Raw genomic sequence first — 12,182 nt, forward strand, 5'->3', positions numbered from 1 at the left:
CCGGGGCCCCAGCCCCTCGGTTCCCCCTCCGAGGACGCCCACCCGGGGCCGGAGGAGTTAAACCAACAGCCGCGGGCGGACCCGGGGGGCCGGTCGCCGGGAGCGCCTCCCATTGGCCGCTGGCCGCCGATTGGGCGCGGGGCCGCTGGCCGCCGATTGGGCGCGGCTCTCGGCAGCGGCCCTGCGAGGCGCCCATTGGCGCGGCGCGCCGGGGGCTGGAGTGTGGCGGCCCGGCCTCCGCAGGCTACCCCGGGTGAAGGTGCTCCCGGCTCCCGCAGCCGCCTTCCCCGATCCGGCGGCCCTCTCACTCTGTGCCGGGGACGCCGCCGGAGCTTCTCCCGAACTCCCCCCCCCCTTTTTTTTCTTGGGCTTGTTTTCTTGTTTGGCTGCCCCACCTTCTAGCGCCGCCTTACTCTATTCCCTCTCTACGCCTGGGGCCCCCAGGGGGTTGGCCTGCCATCCCCAAGCATCCCACCTGTCACCTCCCGGCGGCTTCTGCTCACTTAGCCTTCGGGGTGGTCGTGCACCCTGACCTAACTGTCTCGCCAGATTCTCCTAAACTGCTCTTTCTCTCCCTATTTTGGGCCAGCTGCTAACTGCTGAATTCCAACTAACCCTTGACATCTTGACATTTGACTCTATAGATTCTGGACTTTAAAAAATCCTATCTCTCGCAGCAGCCTGAGGTCTTCTCCACTGATTTTGCACCTGTCTTTCTGAGGCTACCTGCTACCCCATCCCATCCCTACCATGGACTTCTTGATGAGTGGGCTGGCAGGCTGCGGGGCCTGTGTGTTCACCAACCCCCTGGAGGTGGTGAAGACCAGGATGCAGCTGCAGGGAGAACTGCAGGCCCCCGGCTCCTACAAGCGGCACTACCGGAATGTCTTCCATGCCTTCTTCACCATCGGCAAGGTGGACGGCCTAGCGGCCCTGCAGAAGGGCCTGGCCCCCGCCCTCCTGTACCAGTTCCTGATGAATGGCATCCGGCTGGGAACCTACGGGGTGGTTGAAGCGAGGGGCTACCTGCACACAGCGGAAGGCAACCTCAGTCCTCCCCGCAGCCTGGTGGCTGGGGCCCTGGCTGGGGTCATGGGCGCCTATCTCGGGAGTCCCATCTACATGGTAAGAGAGGGCTCATGCACAAGGCCTTCAGATGTAAGCGGGGAAGCATGGGGCTGCCCACCTGTCAGCAGGAGAGGGCTGGCAGGCATTGTGCAGGGCTTCTGATCTGACCCAATGGACAAAATCGAATGTGTTGATGCAGGTGGTGGGCTTTGGGGTCATGCTTTCTGGAGCTCAGATCCTGGCCTTGTTGGCACATCTGTGCAGTGCGAGTGATGTGAGAATGCACTGTGAACAGGAATAAGTGCTGTGTGACTCCTGAGGATCTGAAGGGAGCCCATGGGAGTCATGCACAACCAGTGCTCCCACATCCCTGTGGCTTCTATAGTTTTATTACTATTGCTTGCTAAGGAGGTTGGATTTGTGGAGAGAGGAAGAGGAAGAGTTTGAGTAACATGCATCAGCCAGAGGAGGGGTCAGGGAGGTCTTGGGCATGGCCTGACTACAAGGCTCCTTTGAGTTCTCCGATTCAGGTGAAAGGCCAACAGCCTGGGACCCAGAGAGGGAGGGAGACCAGCTCAAGGTCACACAGCTGCTCAGTGCTCCTAAGAGCAAACCAACACTTCTGCAGGGGAAGGGACAGCTTGGTCTCCCTCCCACGGTGCAATTCAGGGACAGTGACCTCTCCAAAGTCAGCTGGTTACAGGACTTTCAGGTCTTAGGGAGGGGAGAGGTGGTGGCCAAAGTCCAGTGGGGAACCTGGTCAAGGTGGTGGCCAGAAATTGAGTCTGGGAATGGGGAGCTGGCAGGAAAGGTTGGGCACCTGGGTCTTGCCTCATGTCTTGGGAAATGCTGCCAGTCTCCAACCTCTGCAACCCCACCCCTGGCGCCAGGGAAGGGAGGATCCCAAGGGGGCGGGGAGTGTGACAGTGCTGGGAGATCTGTCCACTGGGACTGGAGACAAGGGACACAGAGTCTCATGTCCAATTTGTTAAGTGGGAATAATGATCATTTCTGATGAAAAGGGTGTTGTTAGTGAACAACCTTAGGGGAAGCTGGAGGGTGGTTCATGGCCCAAGTTATGGTCCTTTTTGGCCCCCAGGTGAAGACACATCTACAAGCACAGGCAGCCTCCGAGATTGCCGTAGGTCACCAGTACAAGCATCAGGTGAGGGATCCCCAATCCTGTTACTGGCCCAACCATCCTCTCCATTTCCCTCCAGATTTCCTCCTGTACCCTATAGCTCCAACCCCACCCACTGCTCTGCCTGTCAGCTGAGTCCCTTTCTACCCCTTGAGTCTGCCCAGACCCTCCTTCCAACATCTGCCCCACTTCCTCTAGCCTCCTGCACCTGCTTCTCCTGTCCCAATCTCTTGACCTGCTCATGTCCTCACTTCATCTTCTCGGGTAACATCAGCCCACATTGAAACTGGTTCTCTAGATGGCAGGTGTGTGTTAAGGACAGTGTTAGGAGGTGGCAGAACACCATCCCACCCCTCAATGGTCTTTCCCCCCTCAAACAGGGCATGTTTCAGGCACTAGCCGAGATTGGCCAGAAACATGGTCTAGTGGGGTTGTGGCGTGGGGCCTTGGGTGGCCTGCCCCGAGTCATCATCGGTTCCTCCACCCAGCTGTGCACCTTCTCATCCACCAAGGACCTCATGAGCCAGTGGGAGGTACTGCCTGGGGAAGGGCTGGGCTGCCCTGGGAATGGGGATAGAGGGAGGGGATGACATTAACAGTCAGATGTGAGAGAGCTGTAGGAGAGCTTAGGGGTGGGAGAAGTCTCTGAATAGACCCTTCCCATCCTTCTCTTGTTAACTTCCAGGGGTGGGGGGTGGGGGGTGGGGGATGCTCTGGGCTCCTCCTTCCTCCTCCACAGTGGGTTCTCCTTATTGGAGTGGAAACTCCCACTATTGGACTTAGCAAGGAGGCTCTTCCCCCACCCTGGCCCTGGACCTAAGGATTCAGTGTTTGGCTGACAGACCAAGCTCTCCCTCTTCCTCCTCCTCAGATCTTTCCTCCCCAGAGTTGGAAAGTGGCTCTGGCAGCTGCCATGGTGAGTGGCATCGCAGTAGTCCTGGCCATGACTCCCTTTGATGTAGCCTGCACAAGACTCTACAACCAGCCCACAGATGCCCAGGGCAAGGTAAAAAGACACAGGGGGCACAGCCATGCAGTGAAAGCTGGGCCTGGGAGCGGGAATGGGGAAGGGAAGAGAGGCTTGCAGCCTGCAATCCTATATGCTACCTGGTCTCCTCTCCTCTCCAGGGCCTCATGTACCGGGGGATTCTGGACGCTCTGCTGCAGACAGCTCGGACAGAGGGCCTTTTTGGCATGTACAAGGGTATAGGTGCCTCCTACTTCCGCATCGGACCCCATACCATCCTCTCCCTCTTCTTCTGGGACCAGCTGCGCTCCCTCTACCACAAGTACACTAAGTAATGGCCCTCTCTCACACTCCCCACATCAGCACTTACTTGGACACTTTTGCCTCTGTACCACAGCCTAGTAGACTGTGACCAGTGACCTTTCATCTGTCCACTGGGGAGCGGAGGGAAAGCCAGTCAGCCCCTCTCCCTATCTGTTCTCTCAGGGTTGAATCATCACAAGGGATGGTTGTCCTCCCCACTTTGTTTCTTCAGGACTCCCCTCCCCAGGTCCCCCTGAACACTGGGCACCCGTCTCAGGGCTGAAGTGTCCCCCCTCCTGTCCACTGCCACTCCCTCTGCACAGCTTTAAACTCCTCCCTCCACGACCAAAGGGAATTGGGTGTGGGGGATATCTGGGTGTCCTGTTAACTTCAGAACCACAGAGATTATATTGGTTATAAAGCAAGTTTATTTCTGCAGAGAGGAGGAGATGTCTTGTGTTTACGCACAGGGGAGCAAGATGAGGAAACCCAGATATTCAACCTCTTTTCTTTTTGATCTCGCTGAATGGAGTCCCCAAGTCCCCAGCAACCTCACACAAGTACTTCAATATCTTTACTGGGGCCCGAAGATGGTGGGATCATGAAGGTTCAGACTGGTTACCAGCTGTTCAAAGTCACCCAGGCTCCAGGGTGGAGGGGACACATTTCCAGGGCTAAGAGAGGACCTGTTGTCAGAACTTGGGGGTGGGGGAAGGAACAGACAGAGAACATCCTATGAGCCAGAGGCTTGCCAAAGTCCCATTTCCTATTCTCCCAGAAGACCCTCCTCTGGAAGCCCCTACCAACTGATCTCCCTGCTCAGGCCCTTCCCCAGTTTTTATTCTCCTGGGGTCACAAGTTGCCTGCCTCTTCCCTTCCTCCTTACGTGGGGGGCTGATTGAAGGTGAGCAACACATCAGTCTCATACTGGGGCAGCCGCAGCAAGGCCTGATGCACTGCCACATCCTTTGCTACCTAAAAGCAACAGGAGACAGGTTGCTTAGCCTGAATCTTTGTGGGCCCCCCCCACCTCACCTTTCCAGGTCCTCACCTGCTGGTTTTCCTTAGCCACCTGCTGCTTGCCTGAGAGCACCCAGGCTTCAGGACAGCAGCTCCGCAGGGCCAGGTTCTCAGAACCGAGGGACTGCACAGACTCCACCTGCTGGGACCTAGCCCCCTGCACCCCACCAACATCTTCGAAGTGGTACCTGAGGTGGGTGAGGCCGAGGGTCGGAGAGGAGCCTCTCTCATTGCCCTCACTTTTCTTACCGTCCCCACCCCCCCCAGCAGCATCTCACTTCCGGCGGTATGGCCTCGCCCTGGGGGTTCTCACTCCCTGGAGTAACCGTCCAGCCCCAGGGCCCCGTCCGCGTCCTGGGGCCCGGGCCTCCCATTGGCCGCCGGCCGCGCCTCTCACCGCGCAGCCGCCTCGCCGCACACGTGGGCCTGGAGCTCCAGAAGTTCTACGATGAGGCTCTGGTCGGTCACGGGATGGCAGAAGACTTCTTGGTTGTCCGGGACCGGTCGGAGGTCGCTGGAGAGGAGCGAAGCAGGCCCTGGGTGTATCCCAGCGTCTTCCCGCCACCCGCCTCGTCAACCTCCTGGGCCTCTCTCTCACCTCACGTCAATGGCCCCTGGAGGGAGGACGGCAGAGAAGGCGCCCCCGAACAACGGATAGTCTCTCGTGGGCTCCATGGGCCTGTGACTAGGGACCGGGCATTACAGGGGTTTACAAAGAACCCACATGGGGCCACGGCGGCTTCCAGCCCCTCAGGTCTCGCAGCCGCCGCGGCCACGCCCCCAGCCCCAGGTCTTGGTTTTAGTTCCGGGGCCCTTTAAGGCTTGGCCCCGCCCAGCGGCCCCGCCGGCCAATAGGCGTTGGCGCCTTGGAGGGGGCGGGGTCGCGGGCCGGGGTAAGAGCTGGACGGACCCTCTACTGGAGGATTTGTGACGCCCTGCAGCGGTCACCAGCCCGGGCCTGGCCTAGCGGCATCCTCCTTTTAAAGCAATCAGGTCTTGGTGTGTGTGAGGGGGAAAAGTAACCTGAAACCCCCGTAAGGGGCGGTTACTTGTTTAAGGGGCCTGTAATCTAGGGGGTTGGGGGAGTGAGTCTTGAAGGGCGCTGAGAGCGTGGGGTGTCCCCCACACCCCCAAGGCTGCCCACCTGAGCACTCACTCCCCGGATCCATTGACGGGGATTAAGGGGAACAATGGGTCCAGGTGCCTGCCTGAACGTGACACTCGGAGATTACAGAGCTAATCCTCCTCAAATCCACACTTTGCAAACACGCAGAGGGGGTGGGGTGGCCCCCCTCCGCCCCCACACACCTGGACAAGCACAAACTGAGCTCTTGTTCTTGTAGCTTTTAACGCAACTTTGTCTTCCCGGGTTTATTTCGCCATTCATGGTTGATCCCCTGCAGCTGGCCTAGTATTGAGAGCATAACAAGCCTATTGTTGGGAACAGAGCTAAACTTGCCAGTGCCAAGGAGCTGAGAACCAGGTCCTCCCCTCTGGGCTCCAAGTGCTGCCAGAACTTTGGACTCTAATGAAATGGGGTCAAGACACATGTAAAAAGGGAACATGTAAATCCGTGGGAAGTGGCATTTAAAAAGGATTCCAGGGGTTAAGCCGCCAGCTTGCAGTACCAGCATCCCATATGGGTTCCTGTTTGAGTGCTGGCTGCTCCACCTCCAATCCAGCTCCCTGCTAATGCACTTGGGAGCATCAGCAGAAAATGGCCCGCGTGATTAGGCTCCTGTGCCCCGCGTGGGAGACCCAGAAAAAGCTCCTGTTTTCCCCATTGGTGGCATTTGAGGAATGAACTAGCAGGTGGAAGATAACTCTTTCCCTCTCTGTGGGTTACTCTGCTTTACAAATACATAAGTGTTTTAAAATTGTTTGCAGAACAGTTTTTAAATCCATGCATTAGTGTTTTCATAATTCACATTTTCTTTTAAAAGATTTATTTATTTATTGGAAAGTCAGATATACAGAGAGGAGGAGAGACAGAGAGACAGAGATCTTCCATCCAATGATTCACTCCCCAAGTGAGCGCAATGGCCGGTGCTGTGCCGATCTGAAGCGAGGAGCCGGGAACCTCCCACGCAGGTGCAGGGTCCCAAGGCTTTGGGCTGTCCTTGACTGCTTTCCCAGGCCACAAGCAGAGAGCTGGATGGGAAGTGGGGCTGCTGGGATTAGAACCAATGCCCATATGGGATCTGGTGTGTTCAAGGCAAGGACTTTAGCCACTAGGCCACGCCGCTGGGCCCCACATTTATTTTTTAAGAATATTGGAAAACAAATTTACAGAGAGAAGGAATGACAGAAAGATTTTCTATCCACTGGTTCACTCTCCTAGTGGCTGCGGTGGCTGGAGCTGAGCTGATCTGAAGCCAGAAGCCAGGAGAGCTTCTTCCTGGTCTCCCACGTGAGGTGCAGGGTCCCAAGGTTTGGGTCACCCTCCACTGCTTTCCCAGGCCATGAACAGGGGAGCTAGATGGGAAGTGGAGCAGCCAGGATTAGAACCGGCACCCACACAGGATGCCAGTGCGTGAATTTGGAGGATTAACAGTTGAACCATTGCACTGGTTCCTGTTGAATCAGATTTTCCATGAGTTTTTTGGTGAGTTCTTTTACCTTGTCAGAACTGGGCACACAAAGGCAATGGGGACACAACTGTCACATATTCGTGGAAGTGTGGAGTGTGCCTCAGGTCCTAAAGGTAGACTTTGGTAGTTCCGCAGATGATGCTGACTGGGGGACACCAGAAACAAAGGTGTGGGGGCAAGAGACCCGTCCTAGAGAAGGCAAGTGTGTGCATGTTTGGGTGAGGACAAGTGGCAGGGAGTGGGCCCAGCCAGGGCTGGAAGGTTGTTGTAAGGTGTGTCCTGGAGCTAAGAAATCACTTATCTCTGTAAGGGTCAGACTTCTCTCTGAGCATCAATCTCTCAAGTCCAGAATGCTAGAAGGATTCAGTAACAGTGTAGTTGATTCTGAAGGTGTTTTTGAGCAAAGACAGAGTGTTAGCTTTGCCCCAGGAGGAATTCTACCAAGGAAGGGTATGCAGTGCAAACCCCAGAGGGAAAGCAGAAGCCCACCCCATGGAGCCTTACTCAGGGTGGGTGTGGGGGTTGGGTCAGAGGCAGTGCACTGTCCTGCCAGCCTGTGTCTGCCAGCCTCTCCTCCAGTCTCCCCTTCTCACCAAGGGCAGTCCAGCAGTTGGGGAATCCTTGGAAAAAGAGCTTCATTACACCGAAGTCAGCAAGGTCCTGGTCATGGGCCAGAAGCTCAGATCCAGGAGACTTGGCAGAAAACACTCCCAGCTGCCCCACTCGGGGTCTGTGGCCTGACATGTTTTGCTGTGAGCCTTGTGCAAACTGGGGATCTCTTGCCTTCCTCCCCCAGTTTTGTGAACTCATGGGGCACGGGTTGGACAGGCCTGCCTAGATTAAGTAGCAAGAGCACAGGCACAGTTGTCCTCTGGGAGAGTGGGGTACACAGGACTTGGCAAATCTCTGTTCTTGGCCCCACTTCCTTCATGTCATCACCTCTTTCTTGTGTCTGTCACCTCCGCTGACCTCCCCGCTGCTGGCTCCACGTTGTGTTCACATTCAGACTCCCCAAGAGACAGAGTCTAATTGAGTCCCTTAGTTGCCCTTAAGTCAGAAAGTAGGGATTTGGCAACACCCTCCTGCCTGCCACTTCCCAGGCCACCAGCCAGACAGGAATGAGCTCCCTGGTCCAGCTGGCTGTGGCTGAAATGATGGGTATCCTGAGACAGATCTCAGGAGACCAACCGAGATAGCTCGCAGCCACTGTTCTCAGGAGGTGGGAGGGCACATCCAGGTCTCTGCCCCTTGATATAAGCAGGCTTTACAACAGACTTATGTACGCAGTGCTCTGCACACAGCTGGTGACTTGAGGAACAGGTGTCCCAGAGCCCCTCATTTTGAAGGTTCCGCCACATGGGCTGAGACCAGAGGAAAGACTCAGTACCCAAAGTCAAGCATCCCCTTGGAAGAATTTTGGCAGCATGCCTGAGGATTCTTCCAAGAGTTCTTGGGAGGGTGAGCATTTGATGCAGGAGCTAAGATGCCACATGCCTGCATGTCGGGCCATATCAGAATGCTTGTGTTCAGTCCCACATTCACCTCTGTGTCCAGGTTCCTATAGTGCATATCCCTGACATACACTCTGATAATGCGGTCAGTGCTCAATCAAGTTCTTGTGTCCCAGCTGCCCTTGTGGGAGACCTGGATTGAGTTCTAGGCTGCCGGCTTCCACCTGGCCCATCCGCAGCTGTCGGGGGTATTTGGGGAGTGAACCAGCACATGAAGATTTGTCTGTCTCCTTCTCAGTTAATAGAAAATACATGATGTGAAAAAACCATGCATGGATTTCAATTTTTTTTTCACCAAAACCAGGTTAGCTTTTAATTCAATTTATGCATCCGGCTCCCTGCTTGTGCCTTGAGTCAGGAGCCAGGAACTTCATCCAGGATTCCCATGTGGATGGCAGGAACTCAAGTACATGAGCCATTACCTACTGCTTCTGAGGTGCAAGGAGTTGGGTCAGCAGTAGAATAGGACTGAAATTGCAATTACAGTATGGGAGACTGGCGCCCCAGATGGTAACTTAACCCCACTAAACAATGAAAAAGAGGGTCCTGCACAGTGGTCTAGCGGCTAAAGTCCTTGCCTTCAACGTGCCCTGGATCCCATATGGGCATTGGTTCTAATCCCAGCAGCTCCACTTCCCGTCCAGCTCTCTGCTTGTGGCCTGGGAAAGCAGTCGAGGACGGCCCATAGCTTTGGGACCCTGCACCTGCGTGAGATACCCAGAAGAGGTTCCTGGTTCCTGGCTTCGGATTGGCGCAGCACCGGCCGTTGCGGCTCACTTGGGGAGTGAATTATCGGATGGAAGATCTTCCCCTCTGTCTCTCCTCCTTTCTGTATATCTGACTTTGCAATAAAAAATAAATAAATCTTTAAAAAAAGAGAGATGCATTTATTTATGTGATGGGAAGAAAGAGTATCATTCTGTCTGCTGGTTCACTCCCTAAATGTCTTCAATGGGTGTGCCTGGTCCAGCTCCAAGTCAGAAGCCTGGAGTGCTATGTGGATGCCCAAGTAGGCCATCTTCCACTGCCTGCCTAGGAACATGAACAGGGAGCTGCATGGATGCAGATTAGCTAGTGCTGGACCTGGTGCCAAATGAAACCCAGCAAGGAAGTGTTCTGTGTGCCCAACCACGTGCTAAGCTGTATTAGGACAAGAGCCAAAAACTCATGGAACCCAATGTTTCTGGCCAAGTCTCGGGGTTGACTGGGGTCAGCCACGCAGCACTACCTTCACATGTGGTAAGAAAGTAGATATTAGGGTCCCCTACTCAGTCCTGGAGAGTCCCCCTGCGTTTAGAGGGTTTCCCGTGTCATGTGGCAATCTGTGTTACCCACAGATTTCTAAACCAAGCCCTCATAACAGAAAGACAGCTATATACCAATAAAGGCAGCCAGCTGAGGAAGACCAGGTGCCGGGTGTGATCCTACAGCTGTCACCTAGTCACTACCCTGGGACTTCCTAGCCCCCTAGCTCATCACTGTGCCCTAACTCCACCCTTCCCTCAATGGCTCCTAGCTCCTTCCTACCCCTGGGGATATTTACACATGCCACACCCACTGCACAGAACTTTTCCCCCCTTCTTCTCTGGGTAACTAGTCCTCAGAGCTGCAGAGAATATTTCTGAGTAAATTACTCCTCCCACAGGCCCCTTGGCTCCTGTGGCTACAGCAGGTGCATCCCTATGCTATAGTATTCTAAGCTCCAGCAGAGCAGAGTTGTACACCGCCTGACTCATATGGTATTCACTGAATCGGTGTTACTAAGCAACAGTGGTTATTTACCAGTGAAAACCCATTCCCAGATACTATGCAAATGAGAACCAGTACAGGCATCTGGACCCCTGATCCCCTGTCCCAGAAGGGAACTGTGAATCTTTCGGATTTGTCATTAGGGTGCCTCTTTGTTACTTATGGTTGGCCCTGGTGGTTTCTATCCTTCCTGGAGATGAATCAGGATGGCGGGGTGGGGAGTCCACCACATCAGAAGGACCAGTGGTGAAATCAGGGTGACTGAGCTTTTTATTCATTTCAACAGAGCTGGGCAGATGGAAGACCTCTCTGCCTCTCTTTCAGGGACGTAAGTTATCGCTTTACCCTCCACCCCTTACTCCCCAATGCCTCTGACTGGGCATCCATTCCCTTTTGGTATAGTGTCCTCCTGGGCCGTGCAGCAGGAACAATGGGGACCATGTGCCTAGACTGTGTCTCTATGAGAGGACCTGCTTTCTGGAGCTAGCACTGACCATGTTAGTGCTATGGGTTAGTCTCAGGTTCTAACACCACCTCATTCTGGCTGCACCACACACCTGTCACTCAACCAATGCCTTTCACAGAAGCTGGGAGAAGACAGTTTCAACACTGGCAAAAGCCAGTGTAGGAAAGTGGATAGCAATTCTTGTAGCCCCAAGTCTGAGAAAGGCAAAGAGGACTTCCACTACAGATGTTTGGAATCCTATGGAGCCCCCCTGGGGAGGAGGTGGCTCATTTTTAGGGTGGGGCTGCCCTTGTAGAAAGTGCCTTCCTTCTTGTGAATCCATGGATCCCAGCCTCCACAGCACATTGTTTTCTATTCCCACTACTCTGCCTGTGTGTAAGCGAGATGCTTGGGAGTGGGGAGGACTGCTTTGCAGGGAAAGGAGCCTGCCGCTGGGTAAAGATGGGGTCAACTGAGATGGGACTCCATGGGAGAGGAGAGCAGGCCCACTTATCTGGTCCTTTCTGTTGCCCTGGATACTCAGGGACATCCCAGGATACTCCAACAATGCAGGCGGCCCCCACCCCGACATGCCCCTTTGCAGCCAGGGTGGTCTGAAATGCCACAGATGTCTGCCCCTTGGGGTGGTTTCCCATTGCTTGTGGGAACAAGTCCAGCTGCAACGCTATTTCCACTGCCTATTCCAGACCTACTCACTTTGGTTCAGTTCATCTCACTGCCTCCCACCTCAGTGGCTCTGTTACTCATCGTTTCTGTCTCACCCTGGGCAGCATCCCCCTCTAAGGGCTCCTATAGCATTCTGCAAGTCCCCAACAAGGACCTGGATTGACATCACTTGCCTCAAGTTGGCCTCACCCACACCCCATTCACCAGCATGACATCTATACAGCTGACACCTGAATAGGGTTCTGGAGCCCAAGGCTGCTCCTCTAACCCCACTCCTTCCTGGGGAAGGAGGGCTCATGCCACAGAAACTCCTGCGTCCAGGAAAGCTTTCCTGAAGGTCAGCAGAACAAGACCTAACCCTACCACACGAGCAGATCCCTGCCAGCTGACTGTGGCCATGTGTTCAATGGCAGACCAAGGACTGCTTTGGTTTCTGCCATTCCAAGCAGGATGTGAATGCAGCAGGGGCTGGAGAAATCTGGGAAGCCAGACCCCTAACACTCTGCAGTCAGTTGCAAGGGGCCATCCCCCTCCTAGGATCACAACTGCCTAGTGTCCATCTCAAAAATCTCTTCTTATCCATGCCCTGGTTTGGGCCCAGCAACCCTGGTGCAGTCTGCAAGGAAGCCTGGCAGTAGGGGGCCCTGGCTAGGAGCCTACCTGGAGGTGACACCCCCCAGGTGGGCCCCTCTGAACTTTG

At 55.0% G+C, this 12,182-nt stretch overlaps 2 protein-coding genes across 7 annotated transcripts; one reads left to right on the forward strand and one right to left on the reverse strand.

The window, feature by feature from the left end:
• The first annotated feature begins 271 nt into the window (after positions 1-271).
• Positions 272-3,917, forward strand: SLC25A35 (solute carrier family 25 member 35). 2 transcript variants are annotated; one of them, XM_041001323.1, is made up of 5 exons: positions 272-1,125; positions 2,168-2,233; positions 2,590-2,742; positions 3,081-3,215; positions 3,338-3,917. In XM_041001323.1, the coding sequence occupies exons 1-5, from the start codon at positions 751-753 to the stop codon at positions 3,509-3,511; spliced, it is 903 nt and encodes a 300-aa protein (XP_040857257.1). In that variant the 5' UTR covers positions 272-750; the 3' UTR covers positions 3,512-3,917. The 2 variants fall into 2 exon arrangements, with proteins under 2 accessions (XP_040857257.1, XP_040857258.1); XM_041001324.1 differs by lacking the exon at positions 2,168-2,233.
• RANGRF (RAN guanine nucleotide release factor) lies at positions 3,894-5,300 on the reverse strand. 5 transcript variants are annotated; one of them, XM_041001328.1, is made up of 5 exons: positions 5,098-5,300; positions 4,897-5,013; positions 4,552-4,687; positions 4,366-4,454; positions 3,894-4,165 (listed from the first exon to the last, which is right to left on the reverse strand). In XM_041001328.1, the coding sequence occupies exons 1-5, from the start codon at positions 5,172-5,174 to the stop codon at positions 4,054-4,056; spliced, it is 531 nt and encodes a 176-aa protein (XP_040857262.1). In that variant the 5' UTR covers positions 5,175-5,300; the 3' UTR covers positions 3,894-4,053. The 5 variants fall into 5 exon arrangements, with proteins under 5 accessions (XP_040857262.1, XP_040857261.1, XP_040857260.1 ...); XM_041001327.1 differs by having other exon boundaries at positions 4,366-4,445; positions 4,531-4,687; XM_041001326.1 differs by having other exon boundaries at positions 4,531-4,687.
• Positions 5,301-12,182: the final 6,882 nt, after the last annotated feature.

Source organism: Ochotona curzoniae, unplaced genomic scaffold (genome assembly GCF_017591425.1).
Source record: "Ochotona curzoniae isolate NIBS_2020 unplaced genomic scaffold, NIBS_Ocur_1.0 scaffold_2453, whole genome shotgun sequence".
Lineage (NCBI taxonomy): Eukaryota > Metazoa > Chordata > Mammalia > Lagomorpha > Ochotonidae > Ochotona > Ochotona curzoniae.

Excerpts from the sequence above, each read along its gene's own strand:
- SLC25A35 (XM_041001323.1), top strand. The coding sequence starts at position 751 with ATGGACTTCTTGATGAGTGGGCTGGCAGGCTGCGGGGCCTGTGTGTTC. Across the intron at positions 1,126-2,167 it reads TCGGGAGTCCCATCTACATG|GTGAAGACACATCTACAAGC; the intron begins GTAAGAGAGGGC and ends TTTGGCCCCCAG. Across the intron at positions 2,234-2,589 it reads GTCACCAGTACAAGCATCAG|GGCATGTTTCAGGCACTAGC; the intron begins GTGAGGGATCCC and ends CCCCTCAAACAG.
- RANGRF (XM_041001325.1), bottom strand. The coding sequence starts at position 5,174 with ATGGAGCCCACGAGAGACTATCCGTTGTTCGGGGGCGCCTTCTCTGCC. Across the intron at positions 4,688-4,896 it reads TGCGGCGAGGCGGCTGCGCG|GTACCACTTCGAAGATGTTG; the intron begins GTGAGAGGCGCG and ends CACCCACCTCAG. Across the intron at positions 4,178-4,365 it reads ACCTTCAATCAGCCCCCCAC|TTCTGACAACAGGTCCTCTC; the intron begins GTAAGGAGGAAG and ends CCCACCCCCAAG.